Genomic DNA, 13,797 nt, shown 5'->3' with positions numbered 1-13,797 from the left:
ATGGAGGAGCTGGATGTAAGTATTACTTCCTTCTTAGGAGTTGATGTTATTCAAATTGTTATCAATGATTGTGATTGTTTTTTCTTTTCTGGAGATGAAATTTACGAAACTTAAAAGCCCTTCGTCACTGATTGATTGTTTTTCTGATGTGGCTATTGTTAGTTTTTCGAGAACCCGGACGAGTTTCCACCAGGACGTGGTCGCTATCGCCTGGTACATGTAAAATGTACTGGAAGGCGTGCATACACTAACGATGCCTTGGTGAAGCTTTATGCCAAGCTCGGCCTTCATCGCTACAACTGGCTAGAGGTATAAACAAACAAACAAACAAACTAAACTAGTATGTTGTTTTTTTAATGTAGCTCGACGATAGCTTTTTTAAAGAGTTTCATTTGTTTCTAATTTGTTGCAGGGGACAAACTTTGAAGTAGATAGCTTGATGAAATTCAACATGGGTAGTGCTGCATCTCCTTACTACATGACCTTGGTTGCGCGCCTTCCATCTAGCGGTTTTCAGCAGATCTTTCAGGTTCTCGTAGAGTAAGAACATCTTGGCATTTTAGATTTGACATGCCCCATCTCTAGACCTCAAGGTAAAGGTTGCTTTGTTGATCCATTTAATCAATTTCACTACTTTTTAATTTGCTGACTATATTTGACATATCTCATAGGGACCAAGAGTTCAAAGAAAGAGTCAACTCCTTTCTTACGTCCACATTCCGAGCCAGTGTCTACAAACTACCAAGACAGATTGGATAATTGGGCCTTGTCAATAATTCCATGGCCCTTCTCTGAGATTGGTTTCAGTGACACAAAGCGTTTTTACATGGTAATATACTCTTATTACATGGTAATATACTCTTATTGTGGTCGCTTGCATGCATCAATTTTGCTTTTAGCGTACTACTTAAATTACTAATATTTGTTTTTATTTGGCAGTTGAATGAATCTGAGTTGCAATGTGATTGGATATCGTTGTATGTGGAACTTGCAATCTGTACTTCCCATAGGTGGTTTAAAGCTGTAAGTTTTATGTTCTCCCACTTTGCCTATCAATAACATATTTGTTGATGTATCAATAACATACATGGTGATAATGCAAAATCTTGTTGATGCAGAAGGATCTCTCCAACTTTGAGTTGGAGATTGTCCAAGTGGCCATAGAATCTCTTGATGATAAGGAGCCCCCAAGTCTCAATTCTAAAGCCGCTGTCATCTACATAGCATACAAGGACTTGGCCAAGGCTAGGACTGGTGAGCCTTATCACTACCAAGCTGTGGTGAGAAGAGTCATCAACCAGGCTACGGGAACACTGAGCATCCAAGGTGATTGCTGGATTTCAGAAGCAGCAGCAACGGCTTCGGCGGCTGAAAGCTTAAGCTTAGGGGTCGCTTAGGACCTCATAAGCTGTGGAGGTTGTCTAGTCCTAGGTGGTATCAGACGTACAAGAACCGTGGCCTCCGCTCTTCCCCTATTTAGTAATTTAAAGACATTTGAAAGATGCGTAGTAACTCTTATGTATTGTGTGCTTTTGGTCTCTCGTGTTTAACTAGTATTACTTATTAGCGATGACTGCTTTTTGGACTCTATTTTATGCTTTTGGTCTCTCTCTCTCTTTAAGACATTTGAAAGATGTTTGTCGGATGGTTCTCTTATGTATTGTGTGCTTTTTTGTCTTTTTCTTATGTATCCTGTGTTTTGTGATGAACTTGATACCACTGATAATCATTTACAACACAAGAGATCAAGGGTCTGCATTATAGAAGGTGATGATGATCGCGAGTTAGTAGAACCTGATGTTCTTGTTGAAGACACGAAGGGACAAAAGGCTCACTTTTATAGTAGAGAATTTGGTATGCATTTGAAACAGTTCTGAAACATAAGTTGACTTTGGTATGCTAATGCGGCTCAACATAAGTTGCTGATTCAAAGCAGAGGAACAGTTCTGAAACAGGAGAACACTGAAGATCATATGATTGTTCTATGGTCTAGAGCCGGCATAAAGCATATTTGGTTTACTGATGGACCGTATCTAATCTTGCAGATGGAAGTAACCTTGGGTTGTAGCAGTATATTGAGGATCGGGTTATGAAGATCTCCGTTTAAAGCTGCTCACATACCTGATAAATTACAGAACAGACCAGAATGTGTGTTGCAGGAACTCTATCAGTCTAGCAGATGGTCATTCTCGTAAAACAAGATGCCTCAAAATGTGTCTGCTATCATGAGGTTGGATTGCGCAGATCCAGTGTTCAACGTTATGCCTCACCGAGAAGAACTGCTGAGAATTAGGAGAAGCCAGAAGCTGTTAAAGTCTTGGCAATTCAAGTTCAAATTCATGTCTCATACACTTACATTACCGGGTAACATCACTTTCTTAAGGAAACAAGGAGTTCCGAATCCATCACAAGTTATGTTTGTGAACTTGAATGGAGGGAGATAGTCAGACACTTTTGGATGGAACGGCTAAGCATTGCGAGGTATTATTTGAGAAGTTTGGCTCAATAGACTCATCTTACAAGGCTTGTTTACTGCTGAATTTGATTTATTTGGAGTTCATTGGAGAAGGAGTTGTTAGTTTCAGGTTTAACCAAGGATGTTGAGTTAGAAGCAGCTTCAGAAAGAGGAGTTTTGTTTCAAATGCCATTGAAAGAGTGAACATGATTATATGGTTCTAATGCTGCTAGAACAGGTCAAGAACAGAGCTTCCCATGTCATGGATCATACCTTTTTCAATGATATTTGCAGGATCCGAAAGACAAGCTTTTGTATGTGTGGCATCCTTGGAAGAACAAGGAGAAGATGATGAAATCTGAAACTTTCTGTTCTAATGTGAGGGCAAAACACGTCATGGTACTCAGACAGTGGAAGAGTTTTGTGAAGATGTTGATTTTGATTGGAGTGATCGCCATATTCTTATTGCTGAGACGAATTGACCAGGGAGGGATCTCTGTTACTGGCTGCTTCAGTTAAAATTTGCAAATAGAGCTACAAAGACAATAGAGCTACAAAATTTGCAAGCTTGTTCTTGGCTGCTTCAGTTATCTTCACCAATAAATAGAGCTACGAAGACAATAGTAATGTCAGCACAAAAGTTTCTAAGTTGGTTAATTATTTTTCTCCTTTTTTCTCAGTCTACTGGTAATATTTTCTTCCTATATTATTCATATATATAGAGCAGAGAATGCTACATAAAACGTTATTTCATATTTACTTATACTGTTTCCAATCAATTTTCCAGCAAACAGATGTGTGTACAGAAGTCCTTGTAAAATTAATGACGATTGCAAGAAGATATTCACTTTCCCTGGGGATGATCGATCTTACTTAAGTTGCCTGACTTCCCCCCCCCCCCACAGACAATGTTGTTGTAAAGTAAACACTCAAACCAAGGAAATATAGTCTTGTTATAGAAGAATACATATTCATAAATTTGTTGCATTGCTTGTCATCTATCTATAATAAAACAGAGTTTTCTCTCACCTTAGCTCTCCACGTCCATCTTTAGGGGTGGGCATTTGTTGACACGTGTCGCCATTTAATTGGCTGCGTTTTTTTACTTGTGTTTGAGTTTTTGCTTTACACTTGCGTAATGGGCTTGAGAAAACAATTCAAGCCTATTGTAAAATTAATTTTCCTCGCCTTCTCGCATAAGACCCTGGTATTTTATCAGACGAAAGTTCCAGAAAACTCAAAACGTCGATTGCTTCTCCGTAACGTCTCCTCCTTGCATTGATACGTTCTTTACTCCCAACTTCTGCGTGATTAACCCACTCTTCCCACTCTGCATCATTCAATTGACCTCATCGATGAAGCTTCGAGTACAAATATCCCATCTTCCAGCGATGAAAAACACAACTTTGACTTAGCGGTTTCGGCTTAAATCGGCATGACGTCCCTCTCGCAGGTTATGTATCAGAGCCTTCTTTTTCATCTGTTTAGAGTTTGGAAGATGATTATTTGTTTTTTTTGTTCTTGGTTTCATAGATGTTACTAGATAAGCAAGCCATGAAGACAATTCTTCTAAAAATTCTTTCCCTTGCCAGATAGGTTAGCCATCTCATAATACCAATTTACAGATATGTAGCTCCGCTGGTGTCTCTGTTTTCTAAAAAAAAAATTGTTATTGATGTTATCTGAGCATGAAGCATTTTGGTATCATAATGCCTTTGCTAAAAAAAACACAGTTGGTATCATAAAGTATTCGGGTTTCAGTATGCTATTGTATATACTTTAGCCTTTTAAATCTGAAGTTTGTGATAATTGCAGACGACTTCAACTGCTGCCAGCTACTGGGAATTTGTGAGTGTGAAATAAGCAGAGCTAAAGCACTTCTTAAGATTCAGTGGCAGACACTTATCATGCATTGTTTCCAGAAGGAACTCCCATGGAGTTTCAACGCATCTTGGAACTCAAAGTGATTTTAATTCCCAGATTCTCTAATAACCAATTAGCTTGAAGGCAGAGTCCTGTCTACAATATCATCTATTTGAAAGTCATGTTACATTCTCACGTGACTGAGTCTAGATAAAAAGGACCATGGCACCATCTTTAACACATAGATATGTATATATAAATATTTGGATTGCCGGACACTAACTCTGAAACATTTTGTGGTGTTGATGCAGGGTCTTAAGAAAGCTGATCAGCAGATCATACTTGATGATTTCAACAAGTATGGCCCAGGGTTGACATAGCCCTCTGTTTCAGGGGCAATGCCACAAGTGGTTCCAATTTACCTGCACTGCTACTGGTAATCACTAATCCGGGTACAACAGATGGGTTTATAGCAAACAGCAAGGATGTGTTAACGAGGGAGCAGCTCTTGGCAGAGGAGCTGCAACCTCTGGCTTTAATAAGTTCATTGAACTTACCGAAGCAGCCAAAGACCTCAAAGATGGAAGTTTATCACAGTGAATGCTTAACTCATTCTCTCTCTCTCTCTCCTTTAATAGGACAAACAAGCATTCTTCACCTGGCTTAAACCAGGCTCATCAGCGACTGCAGTAGGAGCTTGAAAGCTCCATCTCTTGAGTTTCCAGAGTATATCAAACAGAGAGGATATGATCTCCATGATGTTCAAGCATATTTGAAGGTTTTTTTCCTTTGTCAATGATATGTGTTTTTTTGTGTGTCAAAACCCTTAGTCAAACTCTAATTCCTGTAAAACATATATTCATTGTATATGCTATAAAGACGCCGGCTTTAGTGATATGATATCATATGACTCTATTTTGATCAGGTGATCTAATGAATCTAATTTTTGGAAACAGAGTATTAATATTTTTTACCATAGTTTTTTTCTTTTGAAAGAAAAAAAAGAATTTATCTCCGACTTATCCAAAGTGAGTATCTTTCATTCTTTTCTTTTTTTTTTGTCAAGAACTTTCACTCTCTTTTTAGAACCATAAATGTTTGATAACGTTCGAAGCTGTCTCTATTCATTATTTTTGGTTATGTAACAAAGCTTATATATCAAATAGATGCAGGAGGACTACGAGGACATTGTTGGAAGAAGGAAGGTGAAGCTGGAGAGAAATACGCCGGTGAACAAAAATGGAAACTTTTCATCGCCAACAAAAATAACTCAATAACAAAATTTATTTTAAAAAAAAAAAATCGTGTCTGCTTCTTCAATAATTAAGATGTTCATTTTTCGTTTCCAGCAGTCTTGATGTTATGTGTATTTTAAATATTGTTTAATCTTAGTTTCTATTACCTTGAGTGTTTTTGGTTAACAATGTAAACAGAATTTCGTTCGCTCAAGTTTGTTTTCTCCCACATTGTTTTTTCAGAAAAAAACTTGATAGTAATCCAAATGTTATTGTATTTGGCATTTTTAAAGAGTAGATTTCGATGGGACTGTGTTTGATGCAACCGGATATGTGACTGCAGATTGGTGTTTACGCTATGGTTGTGGTTCCTCTTAATCTAAATTGGGCATTACTTGCTGTAAATCATGGTTGATCCATTGCCAAGTCCAGTTCTATCTCAAATACAAAATAAGATTGAAAATGTATCTTTTGCTAGAAAATCTAATGCTTATGTTCCAAACAGAGTAAATAGATAAAATGATCTACTTACCAGATAGCGTAAGGAATAAGTAATCATGTTATTGATTCAGAATCCTATTTATTTATGTTTCTTTCTCAATGAGTCGGCAAATTCATTGATCTAAGTTAGACGAGGGGGCGAATACAATGGAGATGGCCGTGAAAGGTGGAGTCATCCTACCAAGTCGCCCCCGTCTGAGTACAAGTTCTAGGAATTATTAGGAATTATACAATCAGAAGGAAATGTGATGTATATTGGTGTTGGCTCAATCTCCTCCCAGTTAAATTAAATTGTATAGATTAATTTTAATTATTAAAAAAATTTAAATATTGATTCTAAGACTTATGTGCAAAATTCCAACGCATTAAGGAAATGAACATTATTATATGTATTACAGCTGGAGATAAACTATAAAACAAATGATTATATATGAATATGTAATCAATATATTTCTATAGTACTAAGAAATAAAAATTAATTTTGTGTTATTATAATGGTCTAATCTGTTGAATAAAAATAATATAATTAGATAATTTGATTGAAAATTCACGTCTCTGACATTTCAGAATTATTATAAAAGATTCCCTTAACTAATATATCAGATAAATTTCTAACTTAGCAAAATGACATCAATTACAAGTAAAGGAAAATTACAGCATGATGCAATCTTCATAAGTGTTACGCAATAATTTTTAGAACAAAATTATTTATCTTCTTTTTGTCTCAAAGTATAAATAATTTTTTTTACAAAACTTTTAAGAATGTTTTAGACATTACACATTCTACCATAATGAGTTGAGTTTGCAAAAATATCATTTTTAGACTTAATGGGTCCACCTTAACAAATAATAAAATTTAGCAATTCAGATTTTACTTATAAAATTTTAGCATAATTAGTCACTGGTAATACCAATTCAATATCGCTATCTTCATTAAAATTCAAAAAATGAATTCAAATCATCAACTATCAAGCATTATAAAAAACTTTTTAAAATCAAAGAAAATATCATCGCATGTGCTAGCTACTCTTCGAGGGGAAACATAATATCACGAAATCATCAACAGTTTTAGTCAAGGCCGCTCAAATCAAATGGGCGTACAAAAATATAAACATCAACATTTTGACAAACCATCTAATAGAATTACTAACAAAATACAACGAACTAATGATGAGATGTCTTTCGAGCTGGTAACACATGTGCTTATTACACTCGTTTAAATTCAAATTAGTCTATAAAATAGAACTTCAAATGCCGTTCCTTCCGTATACTGTCCACATGGTACTTAACAGAGTATACATATGTTTTCTAAATAAAACATCTACTTGACTTTATGTTTAAATTCTAATTAAATTAACTTTGTTACGAATATCGGTTTTTTATTCTACTTTTATCGAATCGATTAGTCGCAACCACTTATGATATTCCACTTTGAACTAATCAACTTCAAAACAAAGTAATACATTACGGTCCCTAACCACTATCAAATGAATATCATTTTCTTTCAACATATTTTCATAATCATATTTTCTTTACTGAGACCGTAAAATGAATTGTAAATTCATTTAAGATAAAACATACGAACCCGGTGCGTAGCGCCGGAATACCACTAGTAAAATATAAAGTATGGATCATGTTATGTAGAAGTATGGGAAACAAAAAATGGCTATTATCGTAATAATGCAAGATTAATAGAATCTAGAAAAATACTAAAATTTTTATGGATCTATCACAAATGCGTTCCACAACATTGAGACTGAAAATAAAATTCAGAATTTTATAACACAGTTGAAGAAACTAATTTTCGTTGTAGCCATTTTTTTAGTTAAAGAAACATTTTAGATTAGAGAATCAAAATCTAATATAGGTACTGGCAGATCAGAACAAAAAAAATTCACAAAACAAAATCAGTATTGAAAAACATGATCCATCACAACATAAAACAATAACAATAAGAGAGCTTTCTCTAGAAGTACACATTGCCTTATAGAGATCAAGTAAGTAGGTTTGAGTTTATTCTTAGAACAAACTTGGGGGAGAAGAAAAAGAGCAGCATATTTTGAAGCTATTTTGATCTTCAATTCCGCAAGATTTTTCTTGAGAAATTCTTTTACAATAAGGATTGTTATGTAGAAACGAGTGACGCCTTATGACTTCAGTATGGCATGAAGTGAACCCTGTTTCATTCCACAGAATATTTAGCCACTCTCCAACCATTAGTTAGGAGTCTCAAAAATTGAATTGGTTATTGGCATTGATTAGAAGATCGAAATGAACTTCAGTGGAATATGCAATGGATTTTTGTAACACATATAATCTCAAATTTATTCACAGGATAGCTAATATAAGAAAAGCTTACGTATAAGCTACAGCTCACAAAAGAAAAAAGATACTACTTTCAACGAATAGACTAATGATCAAGAAACAAAGATCATTTCTAACAGCTTCGACTTCGAAACAGAGGATCTTGAATTCCACCAACGACCCAAGCTTCCTTAACTATATCTGCAGAGAGTTTGTAATGGTTTGTGTCGTAATTCATCACCACCGTCTTGACAACATTTGTCTCTTCCTCCATCAATGATCTCAAATCCTTCTTCTTTCTCACTGTCTCCTTCTCGTCTTGGCCGCTTAGTTTTTTAGTGATTTCACATCCTCTGTTCTTACTTGCGTCTGTTTCTGTTTCCTTCTCTTCTAACTCTAACCATTTCTTAATCTCCAAGAACATACCCCTCCGACTTGCTTCTGATTCCGCCATCAACGACTACCTGTTCTTGCCTCCGCCCCCTCGTTTGCTTGGCCGCACTCTGATCTGAACGGCACAACTTAGTTTCAATAACATTGGATTTATAAAAACGAATTAAAATCAAACTATTGAATAATATTAGAATGTTCTAAAATTTGATCTATATTATATTCAAATCCATCAATCAATAACACAAAAAAAAAAAATAAAAAAAAAAAATAACACTTCCTTAGTAAATTTCTTACGTTATTGGGCACAATTCATACCATGTTATTGTATCTTTCTGTTTCTGGTCACGAGAGGATCAAAGTCCGCATATGCTTCGAATTATTGACCAAAATGGTATGCAAAGTCAAAAATGTTGAAGCCAACTTGGTACAGTACTCATAATATAAACATGCGCACTCTGCACAAGCACACGTGCAAGAAAGAAAAACATATCTTACAAATGAAAAACGCAGAAGGCCCCACTAAAATGAATTCATATCTAAAGTGTTCTTATTACTCTTTAACAAAGCCGCGACCGCTTCACCGTACATACAACTCCCGGCGAAAGCCTCCGTCGCCAGCTCATCATCTCCGACGTCGGAATATTCCTAGCTCGGCCTTACGATCACGAGCGTTGCGGATTCTAAACATATACCACTCTGTAGCTTAAGAGACGGCGCGAGTCTCATGCTCATCCTCACGCTCGGGACCACACTCCTCTGTTTTTCTCTCCACGCGCTCCTCGACTTCGAGATCACGCGCCGCCTCCTGAAACTCTCTCAGACCCTCGCATTTCATCACCACCGTCCCTTCTCCTCCTCTTTCATGCATCTATTAATATATCCCACATCAGTGGTGATATAGGTTGTTGGGCAATACATTTCATGCAATCTTCCACTCGTGAGCTAGCTTTTGGGTGTGAGTTAGGCTCATTACTAATATGATATCAGAGTCTATGGTTAAGTCAAGCAGATGATTTTCCATATAAATAGTTGTCTACCTATGTACCCTATAAAAATGACTCATCTTGCTGTGGTATTTCCGAAATGTTGGACTTGGACTGTTTCCGATTGGACCGTTTCTCATCCACACCTCGAGATGAGCTATTAATATATCCCACATCGGTGGTGATATAGGTCCTTGGACAATATATATGTGTTTGGGCAATCCTCCACTCATGAACTAGCTTTTGGGTGTGAGTTAGGCCCATCACTAATAGCATCACCAAGCTCTCCATCTCCTTGTGCTCCTTCACGACTCTGCTCAGGGGCGGATGTACGTTGTGAGCAATGGGGTCACGTGCTCCCAACTAAAATTTGTTTTTCTGTAAGTGATCATCTTAGTTCAGCTCAAATTCAATGACAATGCCCCCATTTAATTTAATTTTTTTTGTGTATGTGCCCCCTACTAAAAGTTCTCCTAGATCTGCCACTGGCTCTGCTCATCAGGTGGTGACGTGCCGACGTGGCCATCAACGCGTTTATCGTCCACTCCACGCGCGTTTTCAGACCAGTCACGAACTCGGCGTCTAACTCACCGTCGGAAGAAGAAGACACGGTGGAGGCGGAGCGAAACGCTACAACGACGCATGTTTTGAGAGTTTTACCAAAATCTGCTTTCCACTTAATTCCGGCGCTTTTCTCCGGCTTTGCATCGCCGCCGGGACGCTCCACGTCCAGATTCTTGATCCGGTCGAACCGGGAGAGAATCTTGGAAGGGATAATCGGAGAAATATTGGTGGTTGTGGTTGGTTTAGCCGGTTTAGGAAACAGCGAGAAGAAACCGTGAAAGGGTTTGAATAAAGATTTAAAGAAGTTGCTGACTGGAGAATCGGGTTGCGACTCGGTGGTAACGGCATGGTCGAGACGGAGGACGAGTGACTCGGACTGAGGGATGAGCGAGTAGAATCGCTTTGAGAGGGAACTGCAACGAAGCAAGGTTTTTGACGTCGCCTACTTTGTCCAAGATATCGACCAGGATAGGATCAGGAAGTCCATCAAAAACGTCCATCGTTTCTTTTAGAACCTTATTGTAACACCAGTATTTTCCGAAATAACTTAAATAAATAAAAAATCTGAAATCTTCATTTATTACTTCTCAAAAGTCAACTCCAAATTCGTAAATCCAATAAATAGCCATAAATTCAAAAAACATAATAGATCCCAGAAATATCGATAAAAGCATAAAATCCGCAAGTCTGAAAAAGAAAGAAATAAAACTCCCAAACCACCAGCCCGATAGCAATCACTCCTGCTCGCCAGTCTCATCGGAAAGGGGAAGGAATAGGAGGGGTGAGTAACAGGGGAGTTACTCCGTGAGGAGGTATGGGATGCTAAACACGCAAACTACTGACTTGAGTAATAGAACTCCCACTATGGAAGTTTAGCTCTAACATGAACAAACAAGACGCCTAAAGCAACACACAAACACAACACAAACAATGCGATGATAGCATATAGCTAGTCCATACACCCCACACCTCCTCATAAGGGTATATATATATACATACGTTGCGTCGCTAGTACAGTCTGTCTCTATACCCCCGCCCTCCAAAGCTGCGTCGAATGCAAACGTCTCTGCACCCACGCCCCACACAATCTGCGTCGCTAGCCCAGACGTCTCTGAGCCCCCGCCCACCAAAGCTGCATCGCTAGTCCAGACATCTCTGGACCCCTGCCTTCTCACATAGTCTTAACATCACACAATCAAATCAACGGTTGAATCCTCTAGACCTCTAGTTCCAGTTTACAATGAATGAACTAACTAACAATCAAGACTCAAACGGACTCAATTCAAACAGACGGATCATGATTCGAAATCTAAACTACGATAGAGAGAATTCTACACTGGTACGGGATTTACGGAATAGACCCTCAACTTTGCCACAGGTTCTGAAGAAACCTGAGGAAACGCCGAATGGACCTTGACGGCTCTAACAAAGCAACTCCGTAACTCTCTGAAATTAGATCAATATGATATTCTGGCAGAACTGAACCATAGAGCAAACAGATGAATAACTCAAGAACTGACCGTTAACCTTTAGATCCCTCCAGTTACAATGTAGTCCTATATGTCCTCTATCCATAGACACCAAGTTTACTCCGATCGGACACTATTTGCTTAACTAAAGTAGCTTCATCTCCAGGCTGGTCATAAACACAAACTGCACCAACACCTCTCACGAAAACAAGCATAACTCTCAGAAAATAACTCGGTATAACGATCTGCTTGCAGGAGATGATAGATAAGAGAATTAAATACTTACTGACAAATTTACAGACTTAAAGATTTTGTTTCTGTCGACCGTTTCTCACTTACACCGAGACTGGTCGGAACTGTCTCTGCAACTCAACAGCTTTATTCTTCGCCAAGAAGAAACGTCAATAACTTTCTAACCGTACATTTATTTGACGATCGGATAGATGATCTGAAAATCTGTCATCGAGATCTTTCCAATGATATCTCGTCCGTTCCATGGTTCCTTATGTATAAACGGTAAAACGCTGATGAAGTTGACTGTTCGCGGATCCGATCTGTAGATATCAGTCCCAAAGAAATAACCATAACTCTTAGATAAAAATTACAAATGACGATCTGCTTTCTGATACACATATATCTATGAGTGTAGAACATAACCTCAAAATTTAGGTTAGAAATACTCATATTTGATCGATCGTTCTTCGGTTCCCCCAAAACGTGTCTGCAGAGCTCGAATCTCTCTTTTCGGATGGTGAGATGGCTTCTCTTTCATGGTGGCTATTTGTGGCTGTTACGGTGACGTTCCGGCAGGGCTTTGCCATCCTCAAAAGTCTCTGTCATAGGCCACCATGAAATCCCATCTTAAATAAGAAAACTTTAGGGTTTTCTGCAATGTAATTGGGTCATACTGGGCTAAATTTTTCCGGGGCCGAGATTTGGGTCGTTACAATTCTTCCCCACTTACGAGAAATTCGTCCTCGAATTCAAATCCTGAGTCATCTGTCAAATACCGTCCTTAAAAAAAAAATATTCGGATAGTCAATCCTCATCTGAATTTGAGCTCACTTGGATCACTTCATGAAAGTCTGATACACTGCTGATAAAATAACTGCAATCAACTGCTCCAATTCGCTCCACCAGAGGATACAGTCCAATGTACCTCGGTTTTAGTTGTTTCAGCTTATGAGTCTAAGTCCTCCCTGAAATGTTATTATTTTCAGGTACACTAGATCACTCATATGTAACCCAAATCCTTACGGCGCTCCGCTGCATAAATCATCTGCCGTCATGGGCTTTCCAAAGCCAATCCTTGAGCATGTCCATTTGCTATACCATCTCTTGAACCATTAATAGTTCTAACTCATGTCACTCCCTCATTTTTGTCCAACAAAGTGGTATACGACAAGACCTACCATAAATAGCCTCATACGGTGTCATCTCAATGCTCAAACGATAGTTTTCGATGTAGGCAAACTCTGCTAGATGTAATGCTTTCCGATCTTCCATCCCACTGTAAGACGCAATCCCTGAGCATGTCCTCTAAGTCTGAATAGTTCTCTTTGACTAACCATCTGTATGCTGATAATAAGTTGTACCCATGTGGATCTTTGTCCCAAGTTCCTTCTGAATGACTCCAAAAATGTAGAAGTGAACTTCGAATCCCAATCCGATACAATGTTGACATCCATGAAACCTTCCAAACTCAATAATGTAGGTCTGCTCCAACTGATTAGCTCTGACTGTATTCTTAATTACTTAGGAAATAGGCTGACTTGGCAAGTCTATCCATGACTACCCATGTGGCATCCTTTCCACATATGGTGATTTAAAATCCAATAACAATGTCCATAATCACCATGCCTCATTTCCACTCCGACAAAAGCAAGCTCAAAAATCACATGATAGATAACTGATCCTCTGACATAGCCATCTGACATGTCTGACACTGTGACGCAATGAAGCTACAACTCTCTTCATACTAGACCAATTATAGTTAACACTTCATATCTTTGTACCCCTTGGTGTTCCCG

At 38.0% G+C, this 13,797-nt stretch overlaps 1 protein-coding gene, 1 long non-coding RNA gene and 1 pseudogene across 2 annotated transcripts; 2 read left to right on the top strand and 1 right to left on the bottom strand.

Moving 5' to 3' along the window:
• LOC106308841 (UPF0725 protein EMB2204-like) lies at positions 1 to 1,397 on the top strand. Its single transcript, XM_013745952.1, has 6 exons — positions 1 to 15; positions 163 to 309; positions 413 to 509; positions 672 to 829; positions 940 to 1,023; positions 1,119 to 1,397. Exons 1-6 carry the CDS (start codon positions 1 to 3, stop codon positions 1,395 to 1,397), a joined length of 780 nt encoding a protein of 259 aa, XP_013601406.1.
• A 2,640-nt stretch (positions 1,398 to 4,037) lies between these two features.
• Positions 4,038 to 4,739, top strand: LOC106311282. The gene is made up of 3 exons (XR_001263972.1): positions 4,038 to 4,051; positions 4,271 to 4,418; positions 4,630 to 4,739. It is a non-coding gene; the product is annotated as an uncharacterized LOC106311282 (long non-coding RNA).
• A 4,531-nt stretch (positions 4,740 to 9,270) lies between these two features.
• Positions 9,271 to 10,798, bottom strand: LOC106311362 (annotated as a pseudogene).
• Between the last annotated feature and the right edge of the window lie 2,999 nt (positions 10,799 to 13,797).

This window comes from Brassica oleracea, chromosome C8, assembly GCF_000695525.1.
Source record: "Brassica oleracea var. oleracea cultivar TO1000 chromosome C8, BOL, whole genome shotgun sequence".
NCBI lineage: Eukaryota > Viridiplantae > Streptophyta > Magnoliopsida > Brassicales > Brassicaceae > Brassica > Brassica oleracea.
The sequence above is the reverse complement of the archived record's forward strand: the minus strand, read 5'-3'. Positions and strand labels throughout refer to the sequence as shown.

What these genes read in the sequence shown, in the direction of transcription:
- LOC106308841 (XM_013745952.1), top strand. An exon ending in ATCGCTACAACTGGCTAGAG is followed by an intron (nt 310 to 412) that starts GTATAAACAAAC and finishes AATTTGTTGCAG; the next exon opens with GGGACAAACTTTGAAGTAGA. An exon ending in ACACAAAGCGTTTTTACATG is followed by an intron (nt 830 to 939) that starts GTAATATACTCT and finishes TTTATTTGGCAG; the next exon opens with TTGAATGAATCTGAGTTGCA.